At 34.9% G+C, this 21150-nt stretch overlaps 1 protein-coding gene across 9 annotated transcripts in view; it reads left to right on the top strand.

The window, feature by feature from the left end:
* The window catches only part of LOC130457885 (galactocerebrosidase-like), a 147242-nt gene that overhangs the window by 121196 nt on the left and 4896 nt on the right, over window positions 1–21150 (top strand). For 7 of the 9 annotated variants that reach the window (XM_056820416.1, XM_056820452.1, XM_056820440.1 and 4 more), the window contains one exon: window positions 8592–9348. The exons of the other annotated variants lie outside the window; for them this stretch is intronic. In XM_056820416.1, coding sequence (XP_056676394.1) covers window positions 8592–8732 — 141 coding nt within the window. In that variant the 3' untranslated portion in view covers window positions 8733–9348. Of the gene's footprint in view, window positions 1–8591; window positions 9349–21150 lie in introns of those variants that run through there. 9 annotated transcript variants of the gene reach the window in all.

Here is a 21150-nt window from a genome sequence, read left to right on the forward strand (position 1 = left end):
TAGAGAGATAAAGATTAGGTGCTAATATAGTTGGGAGGATTTAGAATTGGTTGAATGATCATCCCACAAAGTGATAGTTATTGTGTCAGTGTTAAGTTGGTGTGAATGTAAGTACAACCCAACTTTTAAGGTCTGTAGTTTTTTAAAACACTGTTAGTAGTGATTTGGGCATAGTTATAGATGGCATGTCTTCCAAATTTGCAGATGAAATGAATCTAGGAGGGAGAGCTAGTACTTTAGACAGTAGACTTAGTATATTCAAAAATGCAGATTAATAGAGGCAAATATAAATCATTATATTTGCATTCAAAATTTCATTATAATTACAAGGTAGAGAAAATATGCTTGGATAAACAGTTTATATGAAAAATACCTATGGGCTTTAGTGGACTACCAATCAGTCTAATACAAAGTATGACATGAAGTACCTTTCTTCCACCCCACTCTAAAAAGGCAGTATAGTCTTGGGCTATGTTAATAAAAGCATGGTTATGATCTGAGACAAGTTGACTGAGTACTGTCCAGCGGTGGCCCAGAAGATAGCTGATACAGTAGCAGAAGCAGCAGTAGCTTTGGGAGTATTCAGCTCAGAAAAAGTATTGGGAAGGGATTATAGAAGGCCCTTTGTTGACCCTAGGTGCAGCTGGTCCTGATTGGCAACTCTACCACCCAGAATCAGTTTTGGGTTATAGTTCCAGGGTAGAGAGGAGCAGCAGAAATACTTGTGGCTACAGAAGAGCAGAAGCCCTTCCTGGGTAAAGACCAGAGAGTAGATCAGGAGAGCAGTGACCACTCTTCTTCCAGGAATAATACACTTTGGAAGTCCTGAAAACTTGCAGTGTTTCCCCACTTCCCCTTTACCATAAAGGTCAGTCAAGAAATAGGTTGGGAAAATGAGAAAACCAAAACAGCAAAAGAATATGACTATAAGAAGCTACCATAGTGGCAGGGAAGACCAAGACAAATTTAGAAGAAGCCAACAGTTTGAAAATACCAACAAGCAATACTTCAAAGAAAAATGCTAATTGGAGGACAGCAAAAATTCTTGGAGAAGTTCCAGAGAAAGATAAGAATGATAGATTAAAAAACTGGGAAAAGAAATGCGAGTGGTGTAAGAAAATTATGAAAAGATAATTAACAGCTTGATAACAGTCACAAGAATTCATTGAAGAAAAGGAATCTATAAAAAGCAAAATAGGTCAAATGGAAAAGGAATTCCAAAAAAAAATCATTAAATGAAAGAACTCCTTTAAAAGCAGAATTGGCCAAATGGAAGGGATACAAAAGTTCACTGATGAATTCTTTAAAATTTTGAATTGGGTCAATGGAAGCCAATGACTACATGAGAAACAATGAAACAAAGTTAAAAGAATGAAAAAAAAATTAAATATCAGATCAGAGAAACAACTGATCTGAAAAATAGATCAAGGAGCAATAATTTAAGAAAGCTATGATCAGAAAAGTCCCTAACCATCGTATTTCATGAAATTATTAAGAAAAAACACTGTGATTTCTTAGATGCAAAGGGTAAAATAGAAATAGAAAGAATCCATTGATTATCTCCTCAAAGTGATCCCAAAATGAAAACTCTCAGAAATATTATAACCAAATTTCAAGTCAAGAAGATATTGCTAGCAAGAAAATATATCATGGAACCAGTCAGGATCACATGAGGTTTAGTGGCTTCCATGTTAAATGAGCAGTGAACTTAGAATTTAATATCCTAGGGGGCAGCTGGGTAGCTCAGTGGATTGAGAGCCAGGCCTAGAGATAGAAGGTCCTGGGTTCAAATCTGGTCTCAGCCACTTCCTAGCTGTGTGACCCTGGGCAAGTCACTTGACCCCCATTGCCTAGCCCTTACCACTCTTCTGCCTTGGAGCCAATACACAGTATTGACTTCAAGACGGAAGGTAAGTGTTTAAAAAAAAAAAGAATTTAATATCCTAGAAGGCAAGGGATTACAATCAAGGATATCCTACCCAGGAAAACTAAGTATAATCATTTCAGGGGGGAAATTAATGTATTATAGTTTTCTTGAGACATCTGTTTTGAATGCAAAACATTCTGTTCACATCAATTCAGATATGGAATTCTTGGGAGTCTTCTATTTCATTAAATATCCTCCTTCCTCCCACCCCCAAAATCTCTATACTCAGTTTTACTGGATAGGCTACTCTTAAACATATACATAAATGTATATATATACTCATCTGGGTATAAAAGTCTGTCTTACCCACTAGACAAATAGGAAAGGAAGGGTATACGAAAGGTGGATGATAAAAGGGAGGATGGATTAAGGGAAACCATAGTCAGAAGCAAAACAGACTTTTGGAGAGGGACAGGTTAAAAAAAGAAGCACAAGAAAATGGGATGGAAGGAAATACATAGTAATCCTAACTGAATTTGAATGGGATGAGCTAACCCATAAAATGGACAGGAGTAGCAATCATAATCTTAGACAAAGCAACAGTAAAAATAGACCTAATTTTTTAACTTAATAGCCTGGGAAACTACTGTGCTAAAAGGTACCATATGCAATGAAGGGACATCAGAAAAATTTTACAGCAGATTTCTCTAATAAAACCTCATTTCTCTATCAAATAAGGAACTAAGTCAAATTTATAACTATGAAAGTGATTCCAGAATTGATAAATGGCCATAGGACAGAAATAGGCAGTTTTCAGAAGAAATCAGATCTATCTCTAGTCATATTAAAATGTCCTCTAAATCAATCCTGGTTATAGAAAGGAAAACTGAAACAACTCAAAGTAATACCTCTCATCTATCAGAAATAATAAGTACTGAAGGAGATAAAGGAAAATAGGTACATTATTGTTATTGGAATCGGTGAACTGATCCAACCATTCTGGAGAACAATCCAGAACTATATCTAAAGTTCATAAAACTGTGCATCTGATCCAACAATACAGCTACTCTCTTTATGCCCTAAAGAGATCAAAGGAAAAGAACATATAAGTACAAAAATATTTATAGCATTTCTTTTTGTGGTGACAAAAAAATGGGAAATTATGGAGATGCTTCTCAGTTCGAGAATGACTGAACAAGCTTTGACATATAATTATGATGGAGTTCTATTGTGGCATAAGAAATGGCAAGACATGTTTCCCCAAAATGTGGTAAGACCTAAATGAATATCTGCAAAATGAAGTGAGAAGAACCTGGAGATCATTGTGCACAGTAACAGGAATGTTGTAGTGATGATCCAACTGTCAATGACTTGACTACTCTCTTCAATACAATGATCCAAGACAATTCCAGAGCACTCAGGATTAAAACATGTCAACTACCTCCACAGAAAGAACTGATGAACTCTGAGGGCAAATTGAAGTCTATTTTTTTGCTTTTCTATTATTTATTTATTTATGACATGGCTGATATGGAAATGTTTTGCATGATTTCTCATGCATAATTGTTATATTTTCTTTCTCAGTGGAAGAGAGGTTGGAGAAAGATAGAATCTGGTTTAAAAACTTAATAGACTGCTAAAAATGAATATATATTTTTTAAAAAGATACAATTCAGGACATGAAAGTTTTGACTGTGTGCTATTTTCAAAAGATGATGCAGACTTTCATGCTAAAATGAATTCCATAGTGTTTTACTTATATTAGCATTACAGCCTCACAAGGACCTCTTTTTTTTTTAACCCTTACCTTCCATCTTGGAGTCAATACTGTGTATAGGCTCCAAGGCAGAAGAGTGATAAGGGCTAGGCAATGGAGGTCAAGTGACTTGCCCAAGGTCACACAACTAGGAAGTGTCTGAGGCCAGATTTGAAGCTAGGACCTCCCATCTCTAGGCCTGGCTCTCAATCCACTGAGTTACCCAGCTGCCCCCACAGGGACCTCTTATAGAAAGAGAGTATTAACTTTTTCAAAAGTGAGTCCTTTGAGGACTTTTGAGAAGAAATATTGCCCTAATTGGATACATCCAGAGATAGATGACTAAAATAGCAATCTTGAAACTGTGCTCAGAGGAAAAATGTAGGGGAAATGATAGATATATTTTTTTTATTTATCTCCTCAGATTCTTGAAGGTAACAGTGTTATTAAAGAAAAAATTATGGTTATGTTGCTGGCTCCAGAGGACAGGTTAGGAACAGTGGAAGGAAGTTAAAGAAACATTTTTACCCAGTGAAAGGGACAATGTCATATTAGAGCTTAAGTTGGAATGGGCTATTTTGGTCTTTGAGGAAGTAAATAACTTTCTTATCATTGGATGTTTGACTTCAAATGAAAGCTCATTAAAGGAAGGGGGGGGGGAGCTTGTTAGAGGTATTGTGGGAGGGATGAGTTCATAAGATCTCTCCTAACAGAATTTCTATATTCCATGAAGTTAATTGATTATGCCTTTCTTTTCTTTAGTGTTATCAACTTAATATTTGGATTAATGGCCCTCCTCTAGGCTCTTTCATCATATTTATCATTTTCTGTTATGTCCCACTTTTTATGACTGCCTTTTGGGGGGTTTTTGGAAATGATACTCAGGTGGTTTGCTATTTCCTCCACCAGTTCATTCTATAGATGAAGAAACTGAGGCAAACAGGGTTAAATGACTTGCCCAGATCACAGCTAGAAAGTATGTGAGACCAGATTTGGATAAAGGAAAATGAATATTCCAAACTTCAGGCCCAGCACTCTATTCACTGCTCTACCTACCTGCCCACATCAAATGGTAATGAATCTTAAATCATTTTTGGTGATAAAAGGTTAGTTAATAATGGACAGCTTGGTGGCTGAGTGGATTGAGAGCCAGCCCTAGAGCCAGTCCTGGGTTAGCTGTGGGTCCCTAGACAAGTCACTTAATCCCCATTGCCCAGCCCTTACTACTCTTCTGCCTTAGAACCAATACATAGTATTGATTCTAAGATGTAAGGTAACGATTTAAAAAATAATTTTTTAAAAGGCTAGTTAATAGCCTACAGGTGTGCCATTGATCCTTTTAAATTGAAATGGAATTGTCCACAGTGACTTGAAGGCATTGATATCTTAATTATAAGTGCCAAAGGATATATAAAAATAAGATAGCATATAACATTGAAATTATGAATTTATTTGAATTGATTTTGAGTGTTTTTCTTAATTTACTATGAATGTGGAGAGCATTATAATTCATTGACTCTAGTTTTAACTATCATTTATATTTTAAAAATTGTTACAAGATTCAGGTAGTTCTTTCACCCAAATACTATATATGTGTGTGCGTCTGTGTGTGTGTGTGTGTGTTTAAGGATAATTTTAGGGTTGTGACCTAATCTAAATTAATTTGGTTGCCAGAGAAAATCCCAAATAAAATACCCAAGTCAGTTTGGAAATTTATGGTGATTTTAATTAATATAGAGGGAAGGAATTAAGGAGGAGAGAGAGAGAGAAAGAGGGTATAGGATTTTTCCCACCTGGCCAGTGCCAGGGGGAGATCAAAGACCTCTGCCATGAGTTCTTTGAAGAAGATTAGAGGCTTTTCTAAGAGGATAGTGTTTGGAAGGTAAAGGAGAAAAGAATCAGCCTAAAGTCCATGAGAGCTCAGTGAAGATGCCTCACCTGAACTGGGCTACTAAGCTTCTCCCAGTATAGTATCAAGGAAAACTCACCGCTAAACCCAGACAATAGCTGCCACCATACCAATATGCCAAAATGCTCAGCAAGCTGCCGCCAGAGCCACCTCTCCCCAGAAAGAGCCCAGAGAGAGAAAGTGACGTGAAATTTATAGAGGGATTTACATCACTTTCCTGCATCTCACCTTTACCAATGGTAGCTTAAACTTGACTTAGGACAGCTCAGGTGTCTGTCAGTTGTTTCTGATTTGTCATTTGCTAGCACATGTCTATCATAGGCCATCCTCCTAAATACTTAATCCTTAAGAATGGGTGTAGACATTCCTGTTTTTGTTAGACTAAGTAGGGTGGAGTAATCTAAAGTTCACAATCCCCCCTGACAATGATTGGGAGACTCAGTAAACATAATCATCCTGCACCTCTAAATTTTCTATCTGCAGGTGCATACATAATTTCACCTTCTAAGAGGAAATTATAATAGTTAGATAGAAGAAAGAAATAGAAGAAAGACAGACAGCAAAACCAATGTTTGTTGGGCACATTGACAAAAAAACAATTAGGGGATAGTCCCCTTTTGGCATAAGAGTATACATTCAAATAAATGTTCAAACTTCAGGTCAATCAACCACACCAAAAGTTCATTCTGGATCTTCTTGATGTAGTATAGGTTTTCTGGCATCTTTCTGCAACAGTTCATTCTCTGGATTTAGGAGTTAGCAAGTTTCTTTCCTTGAAGATCTTTTCTCAAACAAAATTTCAAAATCTTGGATTTTTATTAAAATACAATACCCCCCTGAAGTGAGTGTTAAGAAACATCCAGTTCAGCTCAGGATGCATGGTTGAGTTATGGAGGTGTATGAGTTAATTATCAAAAAAAGAAAAAACAAAAAACAAAAACATAAAGAAGAGAGAAAAATGGAAGAAAGTTAAACTTTTGGGAGAATGGAAAAAAAATTCAAAATAGGCCCTTATTTGAGTATAATAAAATTCTAACAGGCCCTTGTATTAGGGTCCAATTAAAGTAATTTCTAATCCCACAAGTCTGTAGGACAGAATGCTGGAATATTTCACTTACCCATTTTCAGCCAAGACTACAGGAAGTTGCCATACTATAAGAAAGAAAAAGAACTAGAATTTTGTTTTGATAGGGAAGTGTCATTCCCTGGTCTGATTTTTTTATCATTCTCAGGGATATGGGGAGCCAGGATGATAGTCAAATGTTGGTAATTGTCTGAGTATTTCACAAAGAGTGTAGATACAAGGAAGTCCTACGACTTAATGTATGTCAAGCATCGCAACCTTGAGTCTGACAATAGGTTCAAGTCCTTTTGTATTGGCTTAGAAGTTAATCTATCTATGCTCCTTGTTTTTATCACATTTCCTAGAATCAGACACAAACATTAATCACAGTCCCATAACATTTTATCAATAAATGGCAGGTTCTCACAGTTTAAAGTTTTTTGGGTTGTATTAATATTATAGCAAATATATATATATATATATATATATATATATATATATATATATATATATATATGTGTGTGTGTGTGTGTGTGTGTGTGTGTGTGTGTGTGTGTGTGTGTATATATATAATATAAAACTTATATTACTGCAGAAAAAATATTAATTGCATGTACCTTTAGTACAAGAAATAGGAAAAAGGGGGAAAATCAAATATTCTAATCAAAATAAAAGAAAAGCAATAATAAAAATAAGGGGGGAAATCAGGAATTCAATGTGTTCCTGAAAATAGTATCCACTTGTCTATGGATTATTATCTCCATTGTATGTGATAGGATAGAGTCAATCAGTCTCAACAGAAGATTCTCACTTTACATGTGAGCAATGAATCCAAGAGTCCTTCTCTCCAATCCTTATAGATGTTGGAGTAGTTAACAATATTTCGAATGGCCCTTTTCAGGAAGGCTAAGTTGCTCCAGTATGCTGGAAATTCTTAATATACACCTCGTCTCCAGGATTCAGGTCATGAAGTGAAAAGTCTAGTGGTCCGGCTTGTACCGCAACTCAAGATTCGTGGAGTTCATGCAGTTTGTGCTGTAATTCCTGTATATAGGAAGCAATAGTAGTATCTCCCCCTAATAGTGATGTATATTCAGGGGAGAAAGGCTTAGCCTGTATAGGTAGATGTCCAAAAAGCATTTCAAATGGTGAGAAGTGTAGGTCTCCTCTAGTCCTGCTTCTAAGATAAAATAGGGCCAGCGGGAGAATTTCAGGCCATTTTAAATGGGTATCAGTGCATAATTTTCCAATGATAGTTTTAAGTTCTCTGTTTATTCTTTCAACTTGGTCTGAGCTCTGGGGATGATATGGTACATGAAATTTGGGAGTTATCCCTAAGCAAGACTATATTTGATTTAGGGCAGAATATGTAAAATGACTTCCTCATTTTGCTTAATTCTTTCAAATTCTGTCCACTTATCTGTACTGTCTGCACACTCTCTTATGGCTGTTAAGATGACCTCCCTATAATGGTATAGTTGTAAATAATCCTCAAAGTTGTTATAGTCCCATTTGGGATCCTGAGATCACCAGTGTGCTGCATTGAGCCTCCGGGTTTTATTGGCATGAGAAATTATTTTATTTTTCTCATGTTCAGTTTAAAAAGCCTGTAGCAAGTTTTCAACATGTGTTTACATATATATATATATATATATATATATATATATATATATATAGATAGATAGATAGATAGATAGATAGATAGATAGATAGATTTATCAATCAGTTAGGATTTATTAAGCACCTTCTATGTACCAGACACATAGTGCTAAATGAAGAAAATGATCTAAATGATCTAAAACCCATTTTTCTTTTATTTTTTGCCTTTGAATTAAACTTAGTTAAACTATAATTTTGTTTTTTAGAAATTCAATGATAAATATAGTTTGTTCAACTAGCTAGGCTGGGTACTAATAATTTTACATACCATTAAGGAGGGAAAAATTGTATGAATATATAGTAACATTCTTCTCTTTCTTTTTTTTTTCTTTGACAGGAGACTTCTGCTTATGGCTTGCTAAATGATACAGTTCTCTGGAATGCTCCAATAAATTCATTTCCAAAGAAAGGTTGGGCAGCAATTGGAACACGTAGCTTCGAGTTTGGACAGTTTGATAACTTTCGTATCCAGATTTAAAAGTTATAATTCTTGAAACATTCAAATAATGACTTCTCTCTCTATACCTATTTTGAGTTTAGATTTAGAGTCAACAGGAAAACATTGAAAGAATTTGCATTTTCAAACTTGATACTTTTGCATATCTTATTGATTTTTAAAAATATGTTCTATTTTTAAAATTTTATATTTTCCCTTTAATTTTAGAGTATTATATTGCTTCTTTTTCTTAGCACTTTTGCCCTTCAGATCTCTCAAAGATTTTGTTCTAATGTTAAGGGAATTGAGTTCTTTTATCTGGTTTGCAATTAGTTGTGTTGTAGTAACTAGTAAAAAGAACTTTAAAGATTTATTTACTATTATTTAACATATCATGTGCTTCACATCTCATAGTGAAAAAAATAATGTCTTAATCAATGAGTCATTTGTTTCTTCCAGGTACTTTTATGCAATGCCCAACAGAGCCTCAAGGGCAGTGTTTTTATGAATTACTGTAGCATTTTAATCCTTTCATTGTATATGAACATTTAAAAAATGGTAATGGAAGCAAAGGTGGGACCATTCTAAAATGCCTTATTAATAAATAAACTCCTAAACTTTCTTCAGTCAATAATAAAGAAATGAATGGATAATTTGGGATCTTCATTATGTAATTATTTTACCTTTGTTGGTGTAGTCAGCTCTTTCTTGGCAGTTTTTTTTAAATACCCTAGGAGAATTTCTTAATATTTTTGCTTACAGAAAGATGGGAAGAATTGTGCCTTGCTTTATCACACATAATGAAATTGCTGAAGGACTTTTTGAGTAATCACAACTAGCTACAATTTAATAGCTCTTTAATTCATCAATCAATTTATATTTGAAGAGTGAAGCATATATATATTAAAAGCCATACCTTCTCACTTAGTATCAATATGATAAGATAAAGGCTTGGCAATTAGGTTTTAGTTACTTGACCAGGATCACAAAGATAGGAAGTATCTGAGGCCAGATTTAATCCCACTTCCTCCTGACTCTTGACCTGGCACTCTATCTGCTGTGCTACCTATACCTAGAAGCCCCAAAATATATGCTTTTTTTTTTTAACCATCTCTTTTAGAATTGATACTGAGTATTGGTTCCAAGTTAGAAGAGCAATAAGGTCTGGACAATTGGGCAAGCCACTTGATATCACAAAGCTAGGGAGTATGAAGTGTCTAAGGCTGAATGTGAACCCGAGATCTGTTTCCAGACCTGGAGCTCTATGCACTGAGCAACTGTCCCATATGTTTTTTTTTTTTTTATTTTATTTAATTGGTCAATTTAGAATATTTTTCCTTGGTTACAAGAATCATGTTCTTTCCTTCCCCTTCCCTAACTCCCTCCTGTAGTCAATGTGCAAGTTCCCTGGGTTTTACATGTGTCCTTGATCAAAATCTATTTCCATATTGTTGATGTTTGCACTGGGTAATCATTTAGAGTCTATATCCCCAATCACATCCCCATCAACCCATGTGTTCAATCAGTTCTTTTTCTTCTGTGTTTCTTTTCCCACAGTTTTTCCTTTGGATGTGGATAGTGTTTTTTCTCACAAATCCCTCTGAATTGTTCTGGATCATTGCATTGCTCCTAATAGATAAGTCCATTACATTCGATTGTGCCACAGCGTATCCATCTCTGGGTACAATGTTCTCCTGGTTTTGCTCCTTTCACTCTGCATCAATTCCTGGAGGTCTTTCCAGTTCTCATGGAATTCCTTCAGTTCATTATTCCTTTGGGCACAATAGTATTTCATCATCAACCATATGCTTTTTATATAATATGATTTCCTTCTAAAAGTCAGTATTCTTTTTAGGAGTATCTCAGTTATTTATGTGGAACACATCTCTTATATAGCCCAGAAAGAAAAAAGGGAACTAGATTCTAGAATAGCTTAAATTATTTATTTAACCATTTCTCAACTATAAAATGAATAGTTTAAATTTAGGTGTACTATAGAATATCTTTTATCATCAAAAAGCAGAATTTCCATGCTATGCACATTTATTTTGCTAATTTTTATTTTTGATTAATTGACTTTGGTCTTTCATCTAAACAAAGTTTAGAATGAATATTTGCCCTAATTAAGAAAAAGAAATTTTGAGGGTTTTTTTTTAAGGTTTTCCATTTTCCATGAAGCCTTTCCTGACAACTAGCTTTCTATTGATCTGTCTCTCTCCTCTCAGTGCCTTCACATTATAACTGTACCACATCACTGGGTACCTGTACCTTTCCTCATTCAGATTAATGATGTTTAAGTTCTTTGGCTGGTTTGGCTTCTTGAGGTCAAGAGTCTTATTTATCTTTATGTCACTCTCAGTAATTAGCCCTGTGATGTATGAGGAGTAGGTACTTGGTAAGTGTTTGTTCATTTGTTCGTTGTATTTACCCACAATAACCAGGTATATAAATGGATGCTGCTAATCAGAGGGATGTGTGTGATTATTAATGAAGGCAAAATTAACTGAGCCTTTGCTAGGAAACACTTCATTAGCAATTGAGGTGAATGTGAATAATTCAACACACTTTACCTTTATCTATGTAAAAACATAATTAAGACCTTTTCACTAATTTAGATGCTATTTTGTTCAAATTTGTGACATTGTTCTAAAGGTCATCAGAACTACTGACAGCTTTTAGGGCTTACTGAGACTCAGTTTAAATTGGAATCAAGAATTGTCCTTTCATGGAGAGAAATCTCTGTTTTGTTTTAAAGGTATCAGAAATAGGCTAGTTACTTAGTATAGCTATGTAGCCTATTTAAGAGGAGAAATTCTACATTCCTGTGATTTTTATAATGTACATTTTAAAATAATATATAATATTATATATGGTATAGTATATAATGTAACAATATACTGTATAATTATTACATATTATAGTAATATGATATAATATATAAAAATAACATTTAATACTCCTGGCAGTAAGTTGTTTTTTAGTCTTGTCCAATTCTTTGTGATCCCATTTGTGATTTTCTTGACAAGGATACTGGAGAGATTTGCCATTTCCTCCAGCTCATTTTATAGATGAGGAAACTGAGGCAAACATGATTAAATTACTTAGACAGAGTCACCCAGCTAGTATGTGTCAGAGGCCAGATGTGAACACAGGAAGATGAATCTTTCTGACTCCAGGCCTGATAATCTATTTTCTCTGCCATCAACATTGCTAAAGACAGAATAACAACCTAAGAAGATTATTGTCAAATACTGTGATAGATACTTTTTTGTTATAGATCATTTAAGTTACACAAGAATAGTTTTCTTTCTCCTTAAATTTCCCTAGAACTCTTTAACTAGTCTCTCCTTTATCTCTCACACCTGATCTTGTACTTTTCTGTGGATCTGTTCCTGTATCCATGAGGCTTCCCTGGGTCCAAATAGAATCTAAGCTGTTTGAGGACAGGATTTTGTCAATTTTTTGCTTTGTACACAGTAGGTCCTTCATACATAGTGTAAAATTAAATTCCAGATAGACATTTTTGGCCATGTAGAAAATTGAGGATTTATGTTGTTACCAGTACATATATTTTTTAGCTGATGCAGAATTAGAAGAATTTCTACTTTGTCCTTAATCCCCTTCTTGAATAGGGTGACCAATAGGTTTATTTACTTATAGAAGATGCACAAATCTTTGGAAGGCTAGAGAAAATTTAAAATAGTTTCTTGTTGCTATTACTCTTCTCATTCTCCCAGAATTTCTGAAGTTCACCTGGAAGAGAGAATAAAAAAAAAAACTCTATACTGTGGTGAATAATTAGTTGAAAATAATTCTTAAGTGTCCATATCCATTCCTAGTACCTCTCCTGAGCTTCCCATCTAGCATCATCAACTATCTAGTGAACACTTCAACTAGATGTTGTACAGGCATCTCAAATCCACCATAGTCAAAACAGAGTTCATTCTCTTTCCCCTCAAATGGACCCTTCTTCCTAACATTCTTATTTCTGTTGAGGACAGGCAATACTATTCTTTCAGTCACACAGTTACCTAACTTTTCCTTAATAGTCACTCCGGATTCTCCTTTGAGACAACTTCCCTACTTTGAAATTGATATTTCTCACCCGTACAGAGGTTGTTGACATCCATGATCATGGACCTATATGAGTGTGAAGCCCCTACCCCCTTTTATGATTATAATAATATTTGCCTTTATGATTATTTTAATAACATAATCATTAGTCTTGAGTTAATAGTCAAATAATATATTCAAAAATATAATAGAATTATAAAAATTAGCTAGAAAAAATATCTTGTTTACAGGCATTTTGACCTTAAGCCTATAGCTCAAAATTTTCTACTAAGTCTACCACATCCTGTTGGACGCAAACTCTGGACAGTCAGGAAAGAGGTTGCAGGCCTTCCTTGGGTGAAAGATCAGGACAGTCAGGAAGTGGGTAGAAACCTGCTTTGGGTGCAAGTCAGTAAGGAGGTGGAAGCCTGTCGTTGGATGAAAAAGAAAACTGTCATTCAGTTGCTGACTCCTAGTATTTCCTAACTGTCAGCAGAAAAATAATTAGCCTCCAACCCCTTATTGCAGAGGCCTTGAAAAGTTCAACCATAAAATTTGACCCGTCACCTGTAGTGATTTAGTGATTATTTTTGTACTTTACAGCTTATTCACCACTTGCATAATTAGTTAGGACTTGCTTATGTGAAAGATATGTACATCTATTTTAATTTTGACTGTATCACTATCACTATATCATAAGATGTCTCTCTACTTAAAAAAGGCTATCTTCTAAGGCTCAGGGTCTCTGGTCTTGATCTTGACTGGAGTCCAGCATTATTGGGAGACTGACCTCTTCTCAATAAACCGATTATTCAGCTTGGAGTTCTGTACTGGTGTGATAAAATTTTGCCACACCTATCATCACTAATCAGTGGCTTACTAGCAGTCCATTTGTAGTTTTCCTGGAATCAGATTCAAATATCAGTTTGTTAAAGCTAATTGTTAAATTGTTAAAAATCAAAATGTTAAAGCTAAAGCTAGTCCTTAATTTCCATACAGCTGATTAATATTCATATGAATAAGAGAAGACAAACAGAGAGATTGAAGCTTAACAAACTAGCCACATGGGCACTCCTCTCATGGCTCTCTCTCTCAGCCACTGTCCTTTCACAGCTGCATCCAAGGGAATAGAGAGAGTGGACTTCCTTGTCTCATGATCTACACTGGGATATACTCATGTGACATAAAACTAGCAGTTCAGGGACACAGGTAAGACCCTAGGAGATTCCCTTCACACAATCTCCTCTTTGATTCTTTGGGAGACTAACATGTTAAAATCTCTTTATTTGGGTTTTTTAGAAGTTTAACATGTCAGATCTTCATAATGAATCATTACACATATGTAGATTATATCTCTAAAGCTTCTCTTACTTGAAGTTTATAAAATATTGTACTTTACAAAGAGAGAATTATAGTACTTCGGGGATAAGAGGGAAAGGAAAGAGAAAACAAAAATGATTCCTAGATATATTGACAAAATGCCAATTAGGGGGCACTCCCCTTTGGCATAAGAATTTACATTCAGAATAAATGATATGTTCAACCTCCTTCAGTTCAGTTCATTATATCCTGAAGTTCACTCTGGATCTCTTGATGTAGTGTATGGTTTATATAAGCATCCTTATGGCACCTTCTCCAAAAGATCTGCTTTCTTGATTCTGGGTGTTGGCATTTTTCTTTTCCGGACAATTATACAATCTGTCCTTAGGAGGGTGTTGATCAACACTAGAATTACCCCATGATACATGGCTGAGTTGAGGTAAATGAATCAATCTCAAAAGAAAGCCAAAACCCCCAAAAAAACAATAGAAGAGAAAAAAAATAAATTCTGGATAAGAAATATATACAAAAAAATCATGTATGTATAAAATTATGAGCAAAAAAGAATAAACTTGTAACAGGTCCTTGAATCACCAGCAAGGCCCAATTAAAGTGAATAATGTCCTATGAGCTTGCAGGACAACCACAGCAATATTGCATTCACCCATTGTCAGCCAGGATTATAGAAAATTGCCATACAAAAGAAGGGATTAGATTCTTAGGTAAAAGGGAAGTATGATTCCCTGGTCTTATTTTACTTTCAATTTCAGGGACTGGGGAGCCAAAATACAAGCCAAATGGTGGTACTTGTAGGAACTTGGCACAGGGAAGTCCAATGTCTGTATTTGTCAGTCACTTCCTCAAATCGCAAAACAAATACTCTGTCTTGGAGTAGATCCTCACGAATTCACAGGGATTGTTGGTCTCCTCGACCTTGTGCTTCTTTGCACTGTGCAATGGCTCTCTTGTGATCCCCTCTTCTGAAAAAAGACACCTTTATTAGTAAAAGTTCCATAATATTTAATAATCAATGCCAGGTTTCCATAGTCTAAAGCTTTTGGGTATGCATTGGTATTAGGGCTAATAGATATTGTAAACTTATCCTTCAAAACTAAAAATGTTAATACTGATTCCATTTACTCAAGTACAAAGAAAGAAAAAAATTCCATTATAAAAATAAAGAAAACCAATAATAATAAATCATGAATTCATAGTTCACATTTCATGTGACAATGTGTTAGCCAGAGGCACAATGCAAAGGTTTCTCACTCAATAGTGAGTTTTATTTCCTTTTTTAAACTAAGTTTATTTAATTAATTAATTTAGAATATTTTTCCAATTATATTGCCTTCCAGAATGATTGGATTAATGCATAACTCCACCAGCAATGCATTAGTGTTTGAATTTTCCACATCCCCTCTAACATTTATTGTCTTCCTTTGATGTCATATTAGCCAATCTACTAGGTGTGAGGTGGCACATCAGAGTTGTTTTGATTTTCATTTCTTCCCAATTTGTTGCTTCCCTTCTAATTTTGGTTGCATTGGTTTTGTTTGTACAAACTCTTTTTAATTTAATGTAATCAAAATTATTCATTTTACATTTTGTAATATCCTCTATCTCTTGCTTGGTCTTAAAATTTTTCCTTTCCCATATATCTGACAGGTATACTATTCTATGTTCACCTAATTTATTTATAGTTCGCTTCTTTATATTTAAGTCATTCACCCATTCTGAATTTATCATTATATAGGGTATGAGACGTTGATCTAAACCTAATCTCTGCTATACTGTTTTCCAATTTTCCCAGCAGTTTTTGTCAAATAGTGGGTTTTTGTCCTAAAAGCTGGGATCTTTGGGTTTATCATATATTATCTTACTAAGGTCATTTACCCCAAATCTATTCCATCGATCCTCCCTTCTTTCTCTTTGTCAGGACCATATTGTTTTGATGACCACTTCTGTATAGTACAGTTTAACTCTGGTACTGCTAGACTGCCATCCTTCATATTTTTTTTCCAATATTTCCCTTGATATTCTTGATCTTTTGTTCTTCCAAATGAACTTTGTTATGATTTTTTCTAATCCAGTAAAGAGGTTTCTTGATAGTTTGATAGGTTTGTCACTGAATAAGTAAATTAATTTGAGTAGGATTATCATTTTTATTATGTTAACTAATCCTACCCACGAGCAATTAATGTTTTCCCAATTTTTTAGATCTACTTTTAATTGTGTAGAAAGTGTTTTGTAGCTGTTTTCATATAGTTCCTGTGTTTGTCTTGGCAGATAGAGTCCTAAATATCTTATATTGTGTAAAAAGGAATTCTGTAATTTAATGGGGGACCTGAAGGTCTTATTTCCATAGAGATGTGTAGAGATTAACCAGCCCACAGCAACAGGAAGTAGGAACCTGGGAGCCCCTTGCTGAACGAGTATCAGTTGCAGGATGTTAGTTGCAGACAGTTAGAGCTGGTAGTTGCTAGGAAGATGGCTGCTGGGCATGAGTTGGTCATTGGGGTGTGGGTTGGCATTTAGTTGCTGGAATATAAAGGAAGGCCTAAGCTTACCGAGAGGACTTTGGCTTTAGCCTTTAAAGGGCTTTTTGCCTCTGGGCTCTCTAGTGAGCAGGAGGTCTGTTTCATAGGCAAGGATCTTCTGTCAGTTGGCTACAGACAGTTTGGGCTGCTATAGGAAACTGATTGAAGGAGTGAGTGAGTAGTAGCTGTCTATTATTTTAGGGAGTTAGGTAGAATATGAATCATTTATAGATAGTGTAGGTTAGATAGGCCTGGTGTTTGCCAGGCAGAAGAAGCTGTCCTCAGAAGGTAGTTAGAGGTAGTTGTTAGGAATTTTAGATATTATAAGGAATTTTAAGTATATTTATAGGGTATAAGATTAGTAATCTATCTTTCCTCTTTTCTATCTTTTCCTCCTTTACTATATTCTTTTACTATCTCTATTTTAATTAAACTAAATTAGTAATTGTTAAAAACTGCTAGAGGTTTTCTTTTCTCAGACTTAAAGGGATAATATTAATTTACAACTCTAGTATATTCTCATTAAAACTTAAATTAAAAACTACTCTCTTATTTTGTCAAAACCCTTATTTTAACCCTTATTTTTAATTATCGAGGGTGATTTTAAATAGAATTTCTCTTTCTAACTCTTGCTGCTGCATTGTGTTGGAAATATATAGAATGCTGATGATTTATGTGGGTTTATTTTTTATCCTTGACAGATAGGGGGAAAGAAGTAATTTAAAAGTAATTAATAGAGTTGTGTGTGTTTAAAATAATAATTGGTAATGGGATGAACTAACTAATAAAACAAGATACAGAATGAATTTTAAAAAACAATCCCAGATGGTGGCTTAGAAATAGCAAAAATCAATTCCTCTGTGAATAACCTTCCACACCAATCAAAGACAAAGTGCTTCAAGGATACAGAAAACAAAATCCAACAACAAGAGAGAGCTGCAGGACCCTCCTGCTTGTTTCAACTTTTTTCAAAAGGTAAACAGAGAAGGTTGAATTCTCAGGTATATGGAAAAGAAAGAAGGAAAGTCTCAATGCCCCTCCCCTAAATAATGTGCTAAGACTTGGGCTCTCAGGGTGAGGGCTCCAACCAGGACAGAGTACTTTTCTACCACAACAATGTGAAGCTCAGGGATTTGACTGTTGGCAAGGAGGCAGCTGGAGGAGAGAAGCAGAAGAAAGGATAAGTTGATGGCAGCCTTCAGCCACCACACTATCATCTTAGGCCTCTGCCTCTTAAAGTTTTGGCCTTAGGGCACATTCAGCTCTGCAGATCAACTCAACTGGCAAAGCCAGTATACTAGGAGTGCAGAGAAGAAACCTCTATAGAACAGAAAAGCTCAAATTCATAGAGGCAGCAAACAATCAAAGAAACAAGTATATAGCCCACATGCACAAGGGGGGAGGGGAGAAAAAAATGAATAAACAACAGAAGAAAAAAAGAAACTATGATTGAAAAACACTTCAGAAAAACAACAAAGAACATATGGAACAAAGGCAGACAAAGGAACATTAAGCAAAACCTCAGAAACTCCAGCAAACTGGATTCAGGCTCTGGAAGAGCTCAAAATTTAACAAATAAATAACATGGGCTGAAGAAAACTGGAAAAAGAACTTAAAAAGAAAAATAGGTCGTCTAGCAATAGAGACACATGAACTAAAACAAGAAAATAGTGCTTTGAAAGACAGAATTGACCAGCTAGAAAACTAGACAAAAAAATTAAAAAGACAAAGAGAATGAGTTAAAAATAAAAATAGTTCAAATGGAAAAGGAGGATCAAAAAGTCTTGGATGAAGTCCAGTCTTTAAAAATTAGAATTGAACAACTAGAACAACAAGGTATCAAGATTTTATAAACAAAATCAAAAGAATAAAAAAATAGAAGAAAATCTGAAACACCTCATCCAAAAAACTAAGAACCTGGAAAATAGGTCCAGGAGAGACAATTTAATTATTGGACTCCTGAAGGCCATGACAAGAAAAAAATCCTTGACATAATTCCATAGGAAATTATCCAAGAAAACTGCCCTGATACCCTTGAACAAGAAGGTAAAATAGAGATTGAAAGAATCCACTGATCACCTCCTGCATTAAATCCCCATTTGACAACTCCCAAGAATGTTATAACCAAGTTCAAGAGTTCCAAAACCAAGTAGAAAATATTAAAAACAGCTAGAAAGAAATAATTCAGATATCAAGGAACCCCAGTCAAGATCACATAGGACCTGCCTCCACATTGAAGGACTGGAAGACTTGGAATATAATATTTCAGAAGACAAGGGAACTGGGTCTAGAACCAAGAATCAACTACCCAGCAAAACTGACTATAGTATTTCAGAGGAAAGTATGGTCATTTAATAAAAAAGAAGACTTCCAAGAATTGCTGAAGAAGAAACCAGACTTGAACAGAAAATTTGAGGCCCAAATACAAAATCGAAGAGAAGCATGAAAAGGTAAACAATAAAGAGGAAAAATTTAATGACTTCAATAAGGTTAAAGGGTGTATATTCCTATATGGAGTGATGATATATTTAACTCTAAAAAATTGTTATCATTGTCATAGTAGTTAAAATGGGGCAAAATAAATCACATAAAGAAGTGCCAGAGATGGAGTGGGGGTGGAGGTGAGGCTGGAACCAATATAATGGAAGGAAGAGGGTAGTTATAGGTAATATTTAAACTGTATGCTCATTGGAATTGGCTCAGAGAGAGAACAACCAGACTTGTTGAGGTATATAATTGTATCTTACCCTATGGAAAAGTTGAAGAAGAATAAGAAACAGAGTGGTAGGGAGGGGAGAAAGACAAGGGAGGGAGAAGCTGAGCAGGGTGTCCAAAAAGTCCTATAATAAGAGAGAAGTATGAAGGGAGGTGGGAATAAGGGAAGCAATATAATGGGAGGGGAAAGGGGGGAGATTCATGAAAAGCAAAACACTGGAGGGATGGGTAAGAATAGAAGGTATAAGGTTAGGATTAAAGAAGGAAGTTAAAATGGAGGGGAATACATAGATAATAATCTGTGAGTGTGAATGGTATGAACTCACCCATAAAAGGCAAATGGAGAGCAGAGTGGATTAAATACCAGAATCCTAGTATATTTTGTCTACAAGAAACACACATGAGGTGGGTAAAAGTAAAAGGCTGGAACAGAATCTATTGGACTGCAACTAAGACTAAGAAGGCAGGTGTTGCAATGATGATCTTAAATAAAGCTAAAGTAAAAATGGATTTGATTAAAAGAGACAAGGAAGGAAACGACATCTTTTGAAAAATTAATTAAGAATATTTTTCAACAGTAGCATGATTCATGTTCTTTCCCTCCTCTTTTCCCTCCCTCCTCCTGTGTTATACATGTATCATTGTTCAAAACTTATTTCCATATTAATATTTGCAATAGAGTGATCATTAAAGCCCAAATCCCCAATGATGGAACCATCAAACCATGTGATCAATCATATGCTTTTCTCCTGTATTTCTACTCCCACAGTTCTTCCTCTGGATGTGATTAGCATTCTTTCTTCTAGGTTCCTTGGGATTGTCCTACATCAATGCATTGCTACTAGTAAAGAAGTCTATTACATTTGATTGTACCACAATGTTTCAGTTTCTGTGTACAATGCTCTTCTGGTTCTGCTCATTTCTCTCTGCATTAATTCCTGGAGGTCTTTTTCACATGGAAATCCTCCAGTTCATCATTCCTTTCAGCACAATAGCATTCCATCACCATCAGATACCACAATTTGTTCAGCCATTCCTCAATCATAGAACACCCCCTCATTTTCAAATTTTTTGCCACTATAAAAAGCACAGCTATCAATACTTTTGTTCAAGTATTAGGAAACTACATCTTGATAAAAGGTAACAAATAATTAAGAAATATCAGTACTAAACATTTATGCATCAAATGCTGCAGCTTTCAGAATGTTAAAACAGACATTGAAAGAGCTCAAGGAGGAAATAGATGGTAAAACCATACTAACATACTCAACCTTCCCCTATCAGGATTAGATAGGTCAAACGAAAAAAATAAATAAATAAATAAGAAGTAAGGGAAATAAATGTAATGTTGAAAAACCTAGAACTAATAGATGTCTGCAGAAAACTGAATAGGGATAAAAAATGAATATTCCTTCTTTTCTGCAGCACATGGTACATATACAAAGATTGACCATGTACTAGGGCATAAAAACATAGCAAACAAATGTAGACAAGCAGAAATGATAAACACAATTTTCTCAGATTTTAGGATAAAAAAATCATAATTTATGAAGGTTCATGGAGAGGCAAATTTAAAAGCAATTGGAAATTAAATAATCTAATTCTCCAAAATGGGTGGGTCAAAGAATAAATCAAAGCAACAATTATTGATTTCATTGAGGATTGACAATGAGGAGAAAACCTATAAAAATCTGAGATACAGCCAATGCAATACTCAGGGGAAAATTTATATCCTTGAATGCCAATGTCAACAAAATAAAAAGGGAGGAGATTAATGAACTGGGCATGTAACTTAAAAAAACAAACAAACTAGAAAGAACAAATTTAAAAGCCCA

Source organism: Monodelphis domestica, chromosome 1 (genome assembly GCF_027887165.1).
Source record: "Monodelphis domestica isolate mMonDom1 chromosome 1, mMonDom1.pri, whole genome shotgun sequence".
Lineage (NCBI taxonomy): Eukaryota > Metazoa > Chordata > Mammalia > Didelphimorphia > Didelphidae > Monodelphis > Monodelphis domestica.